The sequence below is a fragment of the Rosa rugosa genome, chromosome 1 (assembly GCF_958449725.1).
Source record: "Rosa rugosa chromosome 1, drRosRugo1.1, whole genome shotgun sequence".
Taxonomy (NCBI): Eukaryota; Viridiplantae; Streptophyta; class Magnoliopsida; order Rosales; family Rosaceae; genus Rosa; species Rosa rugosa.
In genome coordinates, this window is record NC_084820.1 from 22189504 (window position 1) to 22207792 (window position 18289).

Here is an 18289-nt window from a genome sequence, read left to right on the forward strand (position 1 = left end):
GAACTATTAAATGACATATATAACCTACTATAAAATGACAATTAAGGACAATAATTATATCAAAAAAATATTATATTGATTTTCACTAGACTTTCCAATTCAATAATATTAGATTGCATTTTTTTATTATTTTCCTTATCTATTTTCATTTTCCAATTTCACTACATACTCATTAAAGAATTCATATATATTTAATAAGAATTAAAACTATGATTAAGATCATGTGACATAAAAATGTATGATATACATGTTGAACACATATTGGTGAGGGAAAACAAAGTAAATCATATTATGACCTAAATCTAAGTCTATCCATTATATTTGCATAAAACAAAAAATTAGCTAGCAATTAAAAAAAAAAACAAATATTTAAATAATTAATCATGAGGTATAGAAAATAGAAAAAATAAAATAAACATTAAGAAAAAATGATTAATCTTCATTATTTTGTGCACAACTAAAACATAAAAATAAAAAAAGTTATAAAAAAATATCACAGAATAGTTCATGTTATTTTCTTGTTGATTAAAAATTAATTTTTGAAAGTCAATACTAGATTTTTTTTTATTGAAAAAGAGATTTATTTTGAAGATAATAGTTTGTTTGCAAATTATATGAGTGAGGTTATTTGAGGAACTTTAGTGAGGTTTAGTGAGAAAATTTAATATTTGAAAATTTGATAGGAGGTGTAAAAAGCATAAGAGGTCAAGTGAGTAAATTTGGAGGTTCCAATAGAAACAATATTGCTTACGTCTACAATAACATTCTCAAGATAATAAAAGAAGCCTATAACTTTGCCATGTAGTGATATTTTATTTTCCAGCACCAATTTAAAGAATGAAATGATACACACACAGACCTTCTCTACTAAGGATATCCTTAACTTAGTTTACGGTATGGATTTTCATATTTTGACTACTTTTCGATCACATATTCATATCTTAACGGTTCAGTTTTTAGGCATATATAAGTGGATCACTTCTGCAAATTTTCAGCCAAATTGATGATCGTTAAGGCATCCAAAACTGCAATTTACACGAACGGTTCAGGTTTGACAGATTCGGTTCGTTCGTGTAAATTGCAGTTTTGGATGCCTTAACGATTATCAATTTGGCTGAAAATTTGCAGATATGATCTATACATTAGGACCTAAAAACTGAACAGTCAAGATGTGAATATGTAATCGAAAAGTGGTCAAAATATGGAAATTCGTACTGTAAGCTAAGTTAAGGACCTCCTTAGCATAGAAGGACTGTATATATATATATATGTATATACATATATATATATATATATATATATATATACACACACGGAGCCGTTCGAGAGCGGACGTCCGCAACCTAGAGAAAGTGCGGACGTCGCTCCTCCGGCCTTGATCGAGCGTCGACGGCGCGGCGCGGCTTGCCGAATGGATGCCAGGGGTCTGCAAAGCCGGTCTGCGGTCGGGTGGAGTCGCCGGCGACCGTTCTACAGCGCTGCACAGAACCTGCAGTTGCAGGTGAGGTGGCTGCCCAGAAACCGGCAACTTCGACCTCCTCCAACCTCGATCGCTGCCCAGAAGAGGTCTGGGACACCTCCGGCCTCCCTCCGGCCAGCCCCGCGCCTGGAACCGCCTGCTGCGTCGACGTCCGCACTTTAGCGAAAGTGCGGACGTCCGCCTATGATCGGGCCTATATACACACACACACGTGTGTGTGTGTGTGTGTGTGTGTGTGTGTATACATACACACATATGTGTGTGTGTGTGTATATATATATTACAGGCTGTAGCTAAAGTGCGGACGTCGATGCTTCTGCAGCAATCATGCTGCGACGGCGACGCGAATCGTGCCGGACGGAGGCCAGAGGCATCTCAGACCGCTTCTGGGCTGTGATCGAGGTCGAAGGTTTTGGGCAGCGACCTCACCTGCAACTTCAAGGTTCTAGACAACAACTGCAAAATGGTAGCTGGCGACTCCACCCGACTGCAGACTGGTCCGAGATGCCCCTGGCCTCCGTCCAGCAAGAAGAGCAGCACCGTCGGCTCTTGAATGAGGAGAAATCCCGAACATCCACAATTTAGCGACAGTGCGAACATCCTCTTCAGAACGCCTCCGTAAGTGTGTGTGTGTGTGTGTGTGTGTGTGTGTGTGTTATATTTATCCAGAGCGAGGCCTCGCTTTGAAATTAAAGTGCAAGGTTAGAGTTAAGGGTCACTTTTCGGTCTCATATCCACATCTCGACCGTTCAGTTTTTAAGTACTAATGTATAGATCATCTCTGCAAAATTTCAGCCAAATTGATGATCTTTAAGGTATCTAACTTGCTTAAACAAATGGACGAACTGAATCTATCCAACCTAAACCGTACTAGCTTTAAGGCAGTTATTAATGCTTTAACGACCATCAATTTGGCTGAAATTTTGTAGAGATGATCTATACATTAATACCTAAAAACTGAATGGTCGAGATGTAGATATGCGACCGAAAAATGACCCTAAACTCTAAAAACGAAGCGCTTTCTCAGGCGGGTATGGGTCTTGGATAAGGATTTTAAGATTCAAGAAAGAGCACCAAATCGTTTTGTCCTAGCTTTCGACCTGAGAAAGGATCGAAATAAAGTTTTGAAGGGAGGACCATGGAGATTCAATCAAGCCCCGATCGTACTGCAGGAGTATGATGGCGTTACGCCTATTGAGGACGTCGCTCTGACTCTACTCTTGTTTTGGGTTCGCATCCTAAACATCCCGCCACTGTTTGAAGAGCCTGACATGATTAGGAATATTGCTTCGGTGGCTGGTAAGTTCCTTGAACTGGATGATAAATTGTTTGTGAATCAAGGCAAGGTTAGAGTGCGTGTGGCTCATGATATCTCAAAACCTTTTTTCCTCAAGAATACCCTAAAACTTGCATCCGGGGTGGAAGTTGAAATTTCAAATTTTTTTGAGAACTTGGTGGGAAAGTGTGATCACTGCAATTTGATTTATCATGAAAGTGATCATTGCCCTCTACTTGGGCGTCATGCTACACCGAATACAGGTGACCAAAGAAAAGAAATTGTTGGTCCTTCATTGGGTTTTGCTGCTAACAAATTTGTTGATGGGACCTTTCGTTTTCAGGGTGTGCAAACACCGATTCTACCAAATATTTGCAGGTCACTCTTCCAATCCAAGGAACCAAGCAAACCGCGTAAGCCTATTATACTGCGGGAAAGAGACCTAGCTCTCTCTGAGATAGAAGAGGACGTCCATCAACCTTTGGCGCTGGTAGTGATTCCAGCCTCGGCCACTCAAGTACCAAACCCTGAAGCAAATGCTCCAGATGCGTGCTTGGAGCTTACGGGAGTGTCACCATCTATACCTGCAGTAGTGGAGGAAATAGCTAAGGAGAATAGGGTTGACAAACGTCAACTACCTCCCTCTCCTACAAAATCTCCCCAAAAGATCAAGTTCCTGCTACCGGAGCTCTTCAAACCGCTCCTCCCCGAGGTTCAAGGAAAGAAACAAAAGATGCCAATGTTCGCCAGTAAGTTCTCTGCTAGGTCCCTGGGGATGGTTGAAGCACCTGGAAATATTCTAGTACCAAAGGAGATGGTCTCTGCAAACCCTAAACCAAAAAAGAAAAGAGGGAGGCCGTTGGGGGCAAAAAACAAAAATCCTCCAAAGTCGAAGAAGGTGACTGATGCACAAGAGACTTGTCATGCTTATCTCTCAAAGCCTCCTAGCCCTACTATGAAGGGCAAGGAGAAAATTTAATTTTTTGTTTTTTTGCTAAACTATGCCTAATTACTATGTTTAGTTTTCATAGTTATTAGGCTCGTTTTTGAATAAGTGAGCACTGGTTGTCTAATGGGTGGTGCTACCATACCACGTCCAAAACTTGTCTTAGATATGGTAAGGGAAGGTATGTATCCGTGCCATTCTGGCTTGAGTTGAATGAAATGATTGATTTGGTTCAAAAAAAAAAAAAAATCAAAGAATGATTGGAAAGAACGAAATTTGATGAAAAAACACTTGAAAAGCTATAAATATAGTTTGGTGAGTACGTAGAATATATAGCGCATTGATAACACACTGCAGCTTTTACCCTTCACCCAAGAAACTCAGAAAGCCATTTCCATGGAGTCTTCTTCTCCAGCTAACTTTCCAAGATGGGCACCAAGTCCAAGCCCCTCGAGAGTATTACTATCACCTGTGGAAGACACCAAGATCAAGTCGAATGCTGCTCGTGATTCTGCAGAGAATGGCTTATCCTTATCATGTTCTAGCATGGAAAGGATTTTCCCATTTAGCATTGGATTCAAAAGCACTGCTACTACTAGTACTGCTTATGCTTCTGCGGTTGAAAAGTTACTAGAAGCTGAATGTGCTTACGTTAAAAGCAGTGGTACTACTGATATTGAAATTGCATCAAGAAAGAATGGTATTTCTTTGACATGGGAGGACTTGTGGGTTGGAGTAGCAGATCGGAAAGGGGAGCAGCGAATGATTTTGCAGAAGCTTACCGGGTTTGCTCAACCTGGTGAGGTTTTGGCTATTATGGGTCCTTCTGGCTGTGGCAAATCAACCCTTTTGGATGCTTTAGCAGGTACATATTAGTTTCTTTTGTACGTCTTCTTAATTGGTATATTGCTCAATCCTTGTGAATTGACGAATATACATATATTAAGCTTCTTCATAAACTTTCCCACATCATATCCTAAGGAAGCATCTTTATGTACGTGCTACGTACTTATTCAGAAAGCACTATAAAACACTTTTAGTGGTTCTAGCTATAGATAATGTGAAACAATCTCCGACCTTAGGACAATGGTATTAGTTAATTAATTAAGAGAAGTAATGGTTTTATGATCAACTAGTATGGTACAGTAATGGGTCAGGTATAGGAATGGCGCAGTTTAGAGGAAAGAATTGCCCATAAATGATAAATTTGTGTATATCTAGTGTTTTGTTCAGATCCATTTCATTAACAAAAACATACTTCAAATCAATGCAGGAAGGCTAAGTTCAAGCACACAGCACAGAGGGAAGATCCTAATCAATGGCCGGAAAGAAACACTTGCCTACGGAACCTCGGTAGGGAAATTGAGGGGTTCCTCTCTCTTTCTCTATCTCTCTCTTCTTATTCTTCTTTCATTATTTGGCCATCCCTCACTTTCACACACAGATATCCACATGTGCATATATTAATTAAGGTATATTTGTCTTGGATAATAAAAGGTATAAATGAGCCTAGCCAAGGCGATCAAGTCATCAAACTAGCATATATAACTTTTAACAAGCTCATGCTTGGCTCAAGTGTGAATTGTTATTTTTTTTCAAGCTTGAGATCAATTGTGGACTTGATTGAGTTTTTTTTAAGCTCACGCGACTCAGCTCAGCTCAGCTCAATTGTGAAACACTATCAAACTCAATTTAGACTCTAGTTAGTTGACTCAATCTTAAATTTGTTTAAGATATCAAAAAATTAGACAATAACTATAGAAAAATACATTATTATTTATTAATTAGTATTACATGCCCAAAATTGTATTTAATCGTACCTAAAAGGAAAAATATATTTTATTTAAGGGTTTTTGTCCATTTACCCCATTTCTAGAGATTTTTTTCCCACTTACCCCATTAAGTTTTTTTTAATTCTCTCTTACCCAAAACACTCTAAGGAGGTATTCCCTAATACCTCATTAACATTTTTTTTTAATACCATTTTACCCTTACCCTTTGTTACTTAGAGAGAGAGAGAGAGAATGGAAGAGAGAGAAACCATATGAGACTTTGCCGAAGCCAGTCACCGGCCGTCGGAATCCGGTCACCGGTCGCCGGAGTCCGGCCAACTTTCGCCGGAATCCGGTCACTGGTAGCCGGATTCCGGTCACCGGCCGCCACCCACCGGAAAGATTTACTGCCCCAATAGACATCTATTGCCCTCCAATAGAGGGGTAATAGAGTCTATTGCTCTCCAATAGATGTCTATTGCCTCTCAATAGACGTCTATCGCCCCAATAGTTTATTGCCCCCCAATAGACGTCTATTAGCCATGTATTGCCCCCCAATAGACGTCTATTGCCCCCCAATAAACGTTTGGATCACCGAAATGGAAACTACTCTTACTAAAATTAGACAAATAAAACTTTGATTAAAATAAAGGGTAAATTCCTCCTATGGTACCTGAGGTATTGCTACTTGGACAGTTTGATACCTGATGTATTAAAGGGGACAATTTGGTACTTGAAGTTAGACTCCGTTTGACACTTTGGTACTTCTGTTAATTTGTTTGTTAAATGTAAGGATAAAATTGACATTTAGAATATATGTATAAAAACATAATAAAAAAACATGAGTTTGTGGGTTGATTTTCTTCATAATTTTATAGGTATGAAGACCTAAAATAATACCAAATAATATCATCGCATTGTGTTTATGAAGAGGAGGAAAAATCTAAGTTTTGGAGGAAAATCAGTGGATTCATAGAGAATAGTACAAAAAAAATATCTGATTATTATATTTTTTTAACATAAAATTCAAATATTTCACCTTCAACATAACTCATAAACATTAATTCATACCTATAAAATTATGAAGAACGGCAATCAACCCACAAACTCATGTTTTTTTATTATGTTTTTATACATATATTCTAAATGTCAATTTTATCCTTACATTTAACAGAAAAATTAACAGAAGTACTAAAGTGTCAAACAAAGTCTAACTTCAGGTACCAAACTGTCCCCTTTAATACATCGGGTATCAAACTGTCCAAGTAGCAATACCTCAGGTACCATAGGAGGAATTTACCCTAAAATAAAAAAAGAGGAGTTTACATAAATTCAAAACGTCTATTGCCCCCCAATATACACTTTTTTTTTTCCTTTTTTTCTTTCCTTCTTGGACTTCCACCCACACTTTACCCAAAGCAAAAAAGATTTTGACCATTTAACTGATAGCAATTACCAATTTGATCCATCCAATATTACATTCAAGGGAAAATTTCACAAACAGTACACCAAGTAAAGGCCACTAATAATTCTTATACATAAAGTTCCAAACCAAACATTTCGGTACACGAAATCTGAAACTCGACCCACTATCAGCACACGACATCAATTTTTGACACCAAAATGTCCATTATGCCCTCAGTTCTTTTTTTTTTAATAAATATTTTTTTTTCCTTCGTTTTTTCTGTTATTTTTTTCTATTATTTTTTTTCCTTCGTTTTTTCTGTTATTTTTTTTCCTTCATTTTTTCTATTATTTTTTTTCCTTCTTTTTTTCTGTTTTTTTTTTCCTTCGTTTTTTCTGTTATTTTTTTCTATTATTTTTTTTCCTTCATTTTTTCTGTTATTTTTTCTATTATTTTTTTTCCTTAATTTTTTCTGTTATTTTTTTTTCTTCCTTTGTTTTTTTTTTCCTTCGTTTTTATCTCTTTCTTTCTTTTCACATGACTAAATATTGGCTGAGTTACAAATATAAGCTGTAGAACCATAAATCTCACCAATTGGAGGGCAAGGGCGGCGTTGGAAGCGAGGGAGTGAGCCCGGAAGAAGGATGAAGAAAGAGATAAAAACGAAGGAAAAAAAATAACAGAAAAAACGAAGGAAAAAAATAATAGAAAAAAAAATAACAGAAAAAACGAAGGAAAAAAAATAACAGAAAAAAAGAAGGAAAAAAAATAATAGAAAAAAAAACAGAAAAAAAAATTATTAAAAAAAAAAACTAAGGGCATAATGGACATTTTGGTGTCAAAAATTGACGTCGTGTACTGATAGTGGGTCGAGTTTCAGATTTCGTGTACCGAAATGTTTGGTTTGGAACTTTATGTATAAGAATTATTAGTGGCATTTACTTGGTGTACTGTTTGAGAAATTTTCCCTACATTCAATATTATAAAGGCCAGAAAATAGTTCATCATGATGTAACCAAATTAAATCCCAATTAAATATAGATCCGTGTATACGCACCACCTTAGCCCAGCTTAATGACATCAAACCACTAATGACAAATCACCTTATAGAAGGCCACGTTTCCTACATGAGTCCCATAATATTACTTGGAAACTTTTCCTGAATGTTTGATACTTGTCCTAATAGAACTTCAGTAAGGCAGTTTATGTTTCATCTCGAATTCTCTCTCTTTTTTGGGAGCTGCTTGCTCTTAGATAGAGCTTCTGCACTGTAGCTAGTGCTCACCTGTTTTTGCTTTTTTTCCTAATCCTTTCAGTCTGTTATCTTTTGATAACAGTTTTACAATCCCGTGTTGGTTTTCTCCCTTGTTTTCAGTTTTACAATCCCTTGTTGGTTCTCTTTTCCCTTGTAATTCCCTCTTCAACTTTGTAATCATTTGTTGATTACTTGGCTTCCAACCGTTTCATTTTGAACACACCCCTGTTCAATCAAAGCAATAGCTGGTTAACATGCATAACCCCCCTTCCTTCTACCATCTGTAATCTAACCACCTGTTACTCCTTGCTTTCCCTGCCGTAAACCCTTATTAATTTCCTCAGTTTCTTCCTTACGCGTGGCTTTCTCTGTCGGATTGCATGGCTTTTTTAAAGCCTCCTCATGCAGGACGTTTCTATGCCAAGCGGTTTCATCACCATAGCCCTAACATGGTTACCTCCCCACCCCACTCTCCTACCTCTGTTCTATCCCCTCCTTCCTCCTCGCCCACTACTGCCTCTACTTCTATCCCCCTGCATCCAGTCCTCCTTCCTACTGAAGAGATCCCTGAGGAAGAACTCTTTATCCAACTCCCTCCCCCGGCCCCAGATCAGTTTCGAGATGTTCACTTGGTGGGTGCAGTTATTTCGGATCGCACGCTTCATGCTCCGTCTTTGATTCGTAATCTTATCGCGGCTTGGACTGAAATTGGTCGGTTTCGGATTGATATGATAGGTGGTAAGTCTATATTCTCTATCATGGCCCCCTCGGAGGCTGCTGCGGATCAGTTACTTGAACAAGGTCCATGGTCGGTTATGGGTTCTACCATGTCTATCCACCCTTGGCCTCTAATGAGCCGACTTGAGGATATTCCATTGCATTTGGTTACTTTTTGGGTGCAAGTCCATGGCCTTCAACGTGGTCATCTGACAGACGAGGTTGCTCACTTGCTTGGTGCTCAGTTTGGGACTGTGTTGACAGTTAATGATCCTCAATCTCCTGTTGGAAATCCAGGGTTTTTGCATATTCGAGTTCAGGTGGATTCTCGGGCTCCTCTGCCCCCAGGCTTCTGGTTTAATCACTCCCCTACTGAAGCAACTTGGGCTGAATTTCGTTATGAAAGGCTTTCAGCTTTCTGTTATCGTTGTGGTAGGTTGGGTCATGTCATCAACACTTGTACTTTCCGTCGCCACCCTTCTGCAGAAAAGCTGGGTCCTTGGATGTCGGTTCCAACTCCTCGTCGTCTTCCTCCGGATAATCAACAAAATTGGGATCATTTCCCGCCTCAAAGTTTTGAGAATCGTCGTAGTAGGTATGTTGAGCGGCGCTACCAACAAAATGGAACCTACTGTTCTACGCCGTGGGCCTCTCAGTCGGTTCATGCTGCTGGGCCAAGTCATCCTTCAAGCACTCCCTTGCAGATGCCTAGAACCCTAATTCTGGCTCATCCAAGCCAAGGCTTCTGGCGTCCACCTAATCCATCTCCTGCCGCCACGTCATCAGGGGAGGGCCCCTCCAACACCAAATCTACCAATAAGGGTAAGGCAAAGGTGGATATTTGGACTTCCACGTCACCATCAGTGTCACCATCTCTGTTGATTTCCCCTGACGTGGACGATATGCAGATGGCGATATCTCTATCCTTGGCTGATATGGCAGAGCCACCTCGTGGCCAACTTGACGCCACTTTGGATACACTTCCCATACAGCCCATTGCATCTTTAGGTTTGGACCACTTTCCTTTGTTGGGTCTTCACCATGACCCGGTCGGTCTCCAAACCTTTTTGGCCCATCATGAAATCCTACTTGATCCTACAATCTTAACCTCAAACCCATTTGACCCAATCCCTGATCCTTTAGCCCATCCTTATCTAGACCCTTTTCTTACTCACTCACGTCTATTCCATCCTTATCCAACTCATATCCCCACAATTGACCCGCCTCCTCCTTTTCTTCCTCTTCTACCAGATGTCCTCTCTGGTTTACCTTTGTCCCTGCCTTCCCCAATTCCACCCATGGGTTCCTTGGCTCTTCTGGCAAATCAATTTCAACATTTACAGGTGCGGAAGAGGTTACAGGAGGCTCTGCAGGAAAATACGAGGCATCTCAAGAGGCACAAGACTTTGATTCCGGATATTGATGTTCCAATGGTTCCAATGGTTCCAAGGCGAGGTAGACCTAAAGGAACTGGCCGACGGGGACGTCCTAAGAAGGTTCTTGTCTCCCAGCTCCCTACCATTCGTGAGACTACACCTCAATTATCAACTCCGGTGGGTACATCCTTTGCCTCAGTTTCTCCCTCTGCAATGGCTATTTCTGTTATGAATCAATCTCCTGCTCCTTTGGTTTCCATTGATCCAGATGTTTGTTCAGTTGGTGATCCCATTCAGTCTTCTGCCCCTTCAAAGGGTTCTGGTCGTAGGGGTCGCCCTCGGAAGGTTCAGGTACTAACATGTTCTAGTTCTATCTTTCCTGCTGGACTTAATTTGGGGACCGACAGTGCTCCTGCTTCTGTTAGCACAGTAGCTGCAACTATTTCCACCTTCTCTGTTGGTGTGTCTGGTTCAACTGTGTTGCCTCCATTATCGGATACTCTGATTTCTTCTTCTATTCAATCTGTGGATGGAGGCAGTGGCATTGGTAGCTGGCCAGAGGCAGCTACGGGTGCTGAATGAGGATTGTCTCCTGGAATTGTCAAGGATTAGGGTCTTCCTTGACAACTAAATCTCTTCGGAGATTGTGGAGAAAGTACGATCCGGAGATTATCTTCCTAATGGAGACACACCAGAAGGAGCAGATGATCTCATTTTGGCAACATCAGCTTAAGTTTGAAAACTACTATGTAGTAAATCCTGTGTATACTAGTACGGGTGGTCTTGCTCTTTTGTGGAAATCTTCTGTTCAAGTGTCAATTGTAGATTTTAGTCCCAATTTTATTGACACTGAGGTGTACTTTGTCAATGAAGATTTCCGATGTAAAATATCTTGGGTGTACGGTGTGCCGGAAGAAAATAAAAAAAAATCCTTTTGGTGTTATATGTATCGTTATTTCTCATTTCAGTCCATTCCTTGGCTCTGTCTTGGTGATTTTAATGATATTTTGTATCCCAATGAAAAATGGGGTGGGTGTTCTCCCCCTCTTTGGCGTATGAAGTTGTTTCGCAACTTTCTATATCAAATGGCTCTGTTGGATGTTCACTCTCAGGGGCCTTTCCACACTTGGTATAGAACTCGAAATGGTCAGATTGATTTGAAGGAGAGATTGGACCGTTGTCTGGCTAATTCTGAATGGTGTTTGGCTTTACCTCATTCTCAGGTTTTCAACCTTCCTCTTATTGGATCCGATCACAGGCCTCTTCTTTTTGATTCAAACCCGAGGGAGGTTACTTATCCTAAACTGTTCCGTTTTGAACATATTTGGACTACTACAGAATCTTGTGAACAGGTTATTGCTAAAGCTTGGCTTAATGCGTCTCGGTCTATTGCATTACCAACCTGGATTGCAAATCTGAAATCTTGCAAGAAGTCCTTATTACTCTGGAGTAAGCAGACTTTTCCCAACTCATTCAAGCAGGTGGAAGCCCTGCTTACTCAACTCAATTCGCTTCATAACAGCTCGGCTGTGGATGCTTTTTCCCAAATTCGTACCATCACACTGAAGATTGAGGATCTTTGGTTACTAGAAGAAAAATTCTGGCATCAAAGGTCTCGTGTTTCTTGGTTGAAGTTGGGGGACAATAACTCCAAGTTTTTTCATCTAACTGCTACCCAACGACATCAGAGGAATCGTATTCTCCGTCTTCGTAATGGCGATGGTATCTGGAAGGAATCAGCGGCTAAGGTGGCGGATGTTCTTCAACATTACTATCAATCTCTCTTTAAGTCCTCGGGACATCGAGATTGGGGGGATATTCTGTAGTTGGTGGATTGTGTGGTTACAGCGGATATGAATAGGGTGTTGCTTGCTGAGGTTAGTCTTGAAGAAGTTAAGAGGGCCATCTTTCAATTGGGAGCATTGAAATCTCCAAGGAATCCCAATCTTTGATAATTTTGTCATCTAAGATTTCAATTCTTCCATGTTTCAGCAGTAGTTAGTATTCCAGTCCATATGATGTCTTTTTCGGGAGCTAGAGGAACACAAAATTAATCAAAAATACCGAGAAAAAACTCAACCAAAAAATATTTATTGCTTTCCTGATGTTTTCTCACGTTTTCAATAAAACCTTCTCGTAAAAGAGGAAAATCCGTCGACTTTAGAAATCGTCCATTCTCTGATCTTTGAAGCTACCTCTTCTTTTTTCATGACTGGTGTGGTCTTATCTGAGCTTAACCAAACCCATATAGCTCTTATCCCAAAAGTTCCCCATCCGGAGCACGCTCATCAGTTTCGCCCTATTGGATTATGCAATTTTTCCTATAAGGTGTTTTCAAAGGTTCTAGCTAACCGCCTGAAACCTTTCATGCCGGATATCATCTCTGAAAATCAATAAGCTTTTGTGACAGGTCGACAGATCCAGGATAATGTCATAGTAGCTCATGAGATGTTTCACCATCTAAAGCTTCTTCGACAAGTTGGTGTTGGAGCTTTCGGTTTGAAGTTAGATGTTAATAAAGCTTATGATTCAGTGGAGTGGGACTTCTTGGAAGCTGTTATGCTCAAACTTGGTTTTCACCCTCACTGGGTACTGTTGGTCATGAACTGTGTTAAATCAGTTTCTCTTTCTGTGCTTCTTAATGGTAAACCATCCCCTTTTTTCCAACCTACAAGAGGCCTTCGTCAAGGAGATCCCATCTCTCCTTACTTGTTTTTATTTGTTAGTGATGTCCTATCTGTTATGGTTCGCAAAGCCTGCTCCCTTCGGTGGCTGACTCCAATTTCTATAACTCCCAATGGTCCGCAGATTAGCCATCTACTATTTGCTGATGATTCATTGTTTTTTCTGGAGGCCTCAATCCCAAATGCTTACAACTTGTTATTTCTTCTCCGGTCTTATGGGGTGGCTTCTGGGCAGCAAATTAGTTATTCCAAGTCTTCATTATTTTTCAGTCCAAACTGCCCTGCTATCTTGAGTACCTTTATAACTACTCTTCTAGGAGTTGGCTCTGTCACTAATCCGGGGAAATACTTAGGCCTCCCTACAGTTTGGGGACGCTCAAAATGTGCTGCTTTGGCCTATATTCGTGACTCTGTCTCTCGAAAGCTTCAGGGTTGGAAGCAACACATTCTTACTCAGGCTGGCAAGGAGATTTTGATTAAGTCTGTTGCAGTTGCTGTTCCTGCTTATCCCATGCATTGTTTTCGATTCCCGAAGACTCTTTGTACTCAGATTAATTCAGAAATTGCAAGATTTTGGTGGGGTAAACAGAATTCCAATGGTATTCACTGGAAAAGCTGGGATACTCTAAGATTACCTAAGTCTCAAGGTGGAATGGGGTTTCGGGATCTGGAAGGTTTTAATCAAGCATTACTGGCAAAGCAGGGATGGAGGATTCTTACCAATCCTACTGCTTTTTGGGTTACTCTGTTGAAACATCGGTATTTCCCTTCAGGTTCCTTCATGGATGCAAGACTTGGTTCTTCTCCGTCTTGGTTATGGGCTAGCTTATTGCATGGTCGGGACCTGCTCAAGATGAATACTCTTTGGAGGGTTGGTAATGGTCAAGATATCCCGGTTTGGCAGGCAAATTGGATCCCACGTTTACCGAGCTCGGCTCTGTTACCCTCTGCTCAGGCTGATCTCTCTATTTCTGTGTCTTCATTGATAGACTGGTCCTCTCTTTCATGGAACCTATCTCCAATAGATGTCGATCTTTCTTCTCTCCAAAGGCAGGCAATCTTGGCAATCCCTTTGATTAATCCATCTATTCCTGACAAATTAGTTTGGCCCTTGCATACATCTGGTTGTTACACTGTGAAGTCCGGCTACTACGCAGCCCGGGTTCATTCCTCTCCCTCTGCTGTGCCTCATGCTCATACCTCTCATACTCCTAATCCGATGGTCTGGAAACGTGTGTGGTCTCTCCAAACCCTTCCCAAGATCAAGAATTTTCTTTGGAGAGCTCTTTCCAATGCCTTGGCTACCAAGGTCAATCTGTTTCGTCGTAAGTTGGCCTCTGATCCACTCTGTCCTCTTTGTAACTCTTGTCCTGAGACTATTGAACATGTTCTATTTGCTTGCCCTTGGTCAAGAAGAGTTTGGTTTTGTCATACTATTGGTTACAGGCCTCAACTTCAACAGCTTACCACTTTTGACAGATGGTTTCAGAATTTATCTTTCCCTCCTTCAGTTCATAGGCTGCATCAGAAAGAGGTCCTCACCCACTTGAGTTTCTTGCTTTGGCAAATGTGGAAGCATAGATGTCATTGTGTCTTCAATCATCTTACTCCAGATCCTCTAATGGTGGCTACTATGGCTTACGACGCTTCACTGGAGTACCTTCGTGTGGTCTCTCCTGGGACTCACCCTCCATTGAACTCGACCCTTCGACCTCGGCCTCCACCTAAGCCTAAATGGTCTCGTCCTCCCCCACACCATATCAAGATTAATTCGGATGCCTCCTGGTCATCCACTGCTGTTGGTATGGCGGCAATAGCTCGGGATTGTAATGGAGCTGTGATTGGTGGAAGTCATTTATCCATTACAGCTCCTACTCCGTTGTATGCTGAAGCAATGGCAATTTGTCTGAGTGTTCATCTTGCCAAAAGGCTTCGGGCTGCACGTGTTTTGTTTGAATCCGACTCCCTTCAACTTGTTAATCTCCTTAATTATTCCTCTTCCTCGTCAGATTGGGTTGTGGTACCCCTGATCGATCACATTAGAGATTTAACAGTTGCTCAACCTTCTTATAGCTGGACTTGGTCTAGCAGGACGGCTAACCAGGCAGCTGACCATATTGCCTGTCTAGCTCGCAGGGGGAAGTGCCCGGCAGATTGGGTGAATCTGCCTCCTTCTTCCTTGTCTCATATCCTCCTTTATGATGCTCTTCCTGCTGTTACTTAGTTTTTCTTTTTTGTACAGTAGTTCTTTGTACTTTCTCCTTCAGTTTGTATTAGGTGTTGTTGGTTTTATTGAATTCTCCTTTGTCAAAAAAAAAAAAAAGAACTTCAGTAAGGCAATCCAAACCAAAGTTTCGCAAACAGCCAATTACTGTAAAATACTACTCAACCAATGCAAAAGTAGCAGACGACATGCACAAGTGGCAGACCTATATAGCAATTTCAGGCCATAAAATAATTTACCATCAACACTTCCAGTGATGACAAATTCAGCAGCCGACGCAGCAATATGAGCAACCACGTCTCGGTGCATATAACTCTTCTCATACCTGTTGATGTCGCCAAATTAAGAAAACAAAAACATACATGTTGAGACAAAGCTCTTGGCCGAGAGGAGAGAGAGATAGTGCAGATCGGCACAGCGCGGAGGAGACAGAGAGGAGAGAGAGATAGTGTAGATCGGCGCGGCGCGGAGGAGAGAGAGATGGCGCGGGGACGAGGTAGCTCCGACCGGGTACTTGTGAAGGCGATGTGGCCGGGAGGAACCTGGAGGATCCATTTTCGAAGTTGGGCTCGGAAGAGGAGGAGGAAGACAGAATATAAAGGGACCCTCGCCGGAAAACACGGGTATACCTCGCCGGAGACTTGACAGTGATGAGAGAGAGAGAGCCGGTTTGTGCAGATTGAGGAGAGAGAGAAACTGGATCTGAAGGAGGAGGAGAGAGGGATTGGCAATTGTAATTCTTTAATTGTGTTGAGGGCAAAATGGTCATTTGATATTAAATTGTGTAAGTAGGAACAAAAATCTGTTGTTGGGGTAAGCGGGATAATTTTGGCCAATTTTGGTGGTTTTGGTCAAGCACCCTTTATTTAGTTACGTTATTAATATTTTAAATATAATTAAATATTCAACTATTTTGTCAGCTAAACTTTAGCAAACAATTTTTTAGACGGTGTTTTTTTATTTGAACATAATTGAATTAATTAGTTCCGAAAGACTCACGAGATGTTTAGAGCTTTATGGCTTTATGAGCCGAATTTTGACATATTCAATCTTAGATTGATTTTCTAACGATTTAAATATGGAGCTGAAGCTCGGCTTTAACGAACATGAGTCGAGCAAACCAAAAAATGAGTGAAACTTGAATTATATTGAGCATATTTATGTTCCTCAACATACAATACAAATTTTTTTTGTTATATTTTACCTTGTTGATATATATATAGTCTTACAGCCTTACTTTTCCAACATTGGATGAATCTTCCAATTTTGTCCTTTTAACTTGGGTATGTTTTAATAATTGAAGGGTATTATAGTAAATAGGATTAATTCAAAGACAAATATTGAATGAAGATGTATGCAGATAGGAACTGCCCACAAGGCCACAACCTCTTTCCCCCGGCCCTCCCCCTCTCATTTTCGTTAAGGAGCATGTGTGGCAAGAAAATTGGTTACGCACCTTTTTTTTTTTTGGCCAAATATGGTTACATACTTAATTCTTTTTATTTTTAATCCATTAAGTTTTAGGAGAGTGAAATTCACTCTCTCTATTTTACAATCCACACTCCATGTTTCTTTTTTAGTATCTTAATTTTTGTCTTCTTGTAAAGACAAAAATTGGGAATGTAAGTTTCATTCTAACAGAGAAAAAAATGAGTGTGGATTGCAAATTTTAGAGTGTTAATTTCATTCATCAAGTTTTATCACAACCTAATGAAATTGTAGCAAGAAATGTTTTCATTTTATTTTAAATGACTAGTGGTCAGGCTGAGACCGTTTGAAACTCGGTTTTTACTTCCTCATTACACACAAGAGAGCCTCTTCCTTTCTTAAAAAGTCAAGAAATCTGATGTATCACTTCTGACTATACAGGCATATGTGACTCAAGATGACACACTAATGACAACATTAACAGTAAGGGAAGTTGTGTATTACTCGGCACAGCTCCAACTACCTAACACCATGTCAAAAGCAGAAAAGAAGGAAAGAGCTGAGACAACAATAAGGGAGATGGGTTTGCAAGACTCCATGAACACAAGAATTGGAGGTTGGAGTAAAAAAGGCCTCAGTGGTGGGCAAAAGAGAAGAGTCAGCATCTGCATTGAAATCTTAACTCGTCCAAAGCTTCTATTCCTTGATGAGCCTACTAGTGGACTAGACAGTGCAGCATCTTACCATGTCATGAACCGCATTATTAAACTGGCTCACCGCGATGGAACGACAGTTATTACATCAATTCATCAACCAAGCGGTGAAGTTTTTGAGCTTTTCCAAAATCTTTGCCTTCTCTCCTCTGGTAGAACAGTCTATTTTGGCCCTGCTTCACAGGCAGAACAGGTATTACTTTCATTAACATAAAGTTAACTTCTAATAAGTACTTAAACAATAGTACTTGTCATGTGCAGTTTTTTGCTTCGAATGGCTTCCCGTGTCCAACGCTGAGAAACCCATCAGATCACTACCTTAGGACTATCAACAAGGACTTTGATGTTGTAAGTCTTCTCATAACCATCTCTTCTTTTTTAAAATCACCGCTCATGTTTTTGCTAGAAAACAATGCTCGATCATTACGTACGTACTGTATAAATTTGTGGAAACTTCAACAGCAAAAAGTTAACTTGAGTATTGAAATTAGGACATTGAACAAGGGCTTGATGGAAAAACAAGCACCGAGGAGGCAATTAATATTCTCATAGGATCATACAAGTCTTCAAGTACTTTAAAGCAAGTTCAGCACAATGTAACTGAGATTTGCCAACAGGTTAGTTGTTATGCTTACAATTTGGAATGATCCACATTCAGTTTCCGTGTTATGATGCATGATGTAATGCACATTCTTATGGAGGGAAAAGGTTAATGCTTACCTTTCTATGTTTTACTGGTTGGTAGAAAGGTGGAGCTCTAGAGAAGGGAAGCCAGGCCAACTTCATAACTCAATGCCTAGTTCTGACAAGGAGATCATTTGTGAACATGTATCGCGATCTAGGCTACTACTGGCTTCGTCTTGCAATTTACATTTCCTTGTGCTTATGTGTAGGGACTATTTTTCATCACATTGGCTCCAATTTTGGCTCAATACAGGTAATTAATTTGCTGAAGATATCAGTGACATATTTGTCTAGTAAGCCACATTAGCCAATATATAATCTAATTCCTT

General features: G+C 40.3%; 1 protein-coding gene across 1 annotated transcript in view; it reads left to right on the plus strand.

Moving 5' to 3' along the window:
• The first annotated feature begins 4213 nt into the window (after positions 1–4213).
• Positions 4214–18289, plus strand: part of LOC133724583 (ABC transporter G family member 1-like) — a 15447-nt gene continuing 1371 nt past the window's right edge. The window contains exons 1-6 of the mRNA XM_062151343.1: positions 4214–4567; positions 4976–5055; positions 17005–17469; positions 17538–17624; positions 17768–17893; positions 18022–18213. Coding sequence (XP_062007327.1) covers positions 4249–4567; positions 4976–5055; positions 17005–17469; positions 17538–17624; positions 17768–17893; positions 18022–18213 — 1269 coding nt within the window. The 5' untranslated portion in view covers positions 4214–4248. The remainder of the gene's footprint in view (positions 4568–4975; positions 5056–17004; positions 17470–17537; positions 17625–17767; positions 17894–18021; positions 18214–18289) is intronic.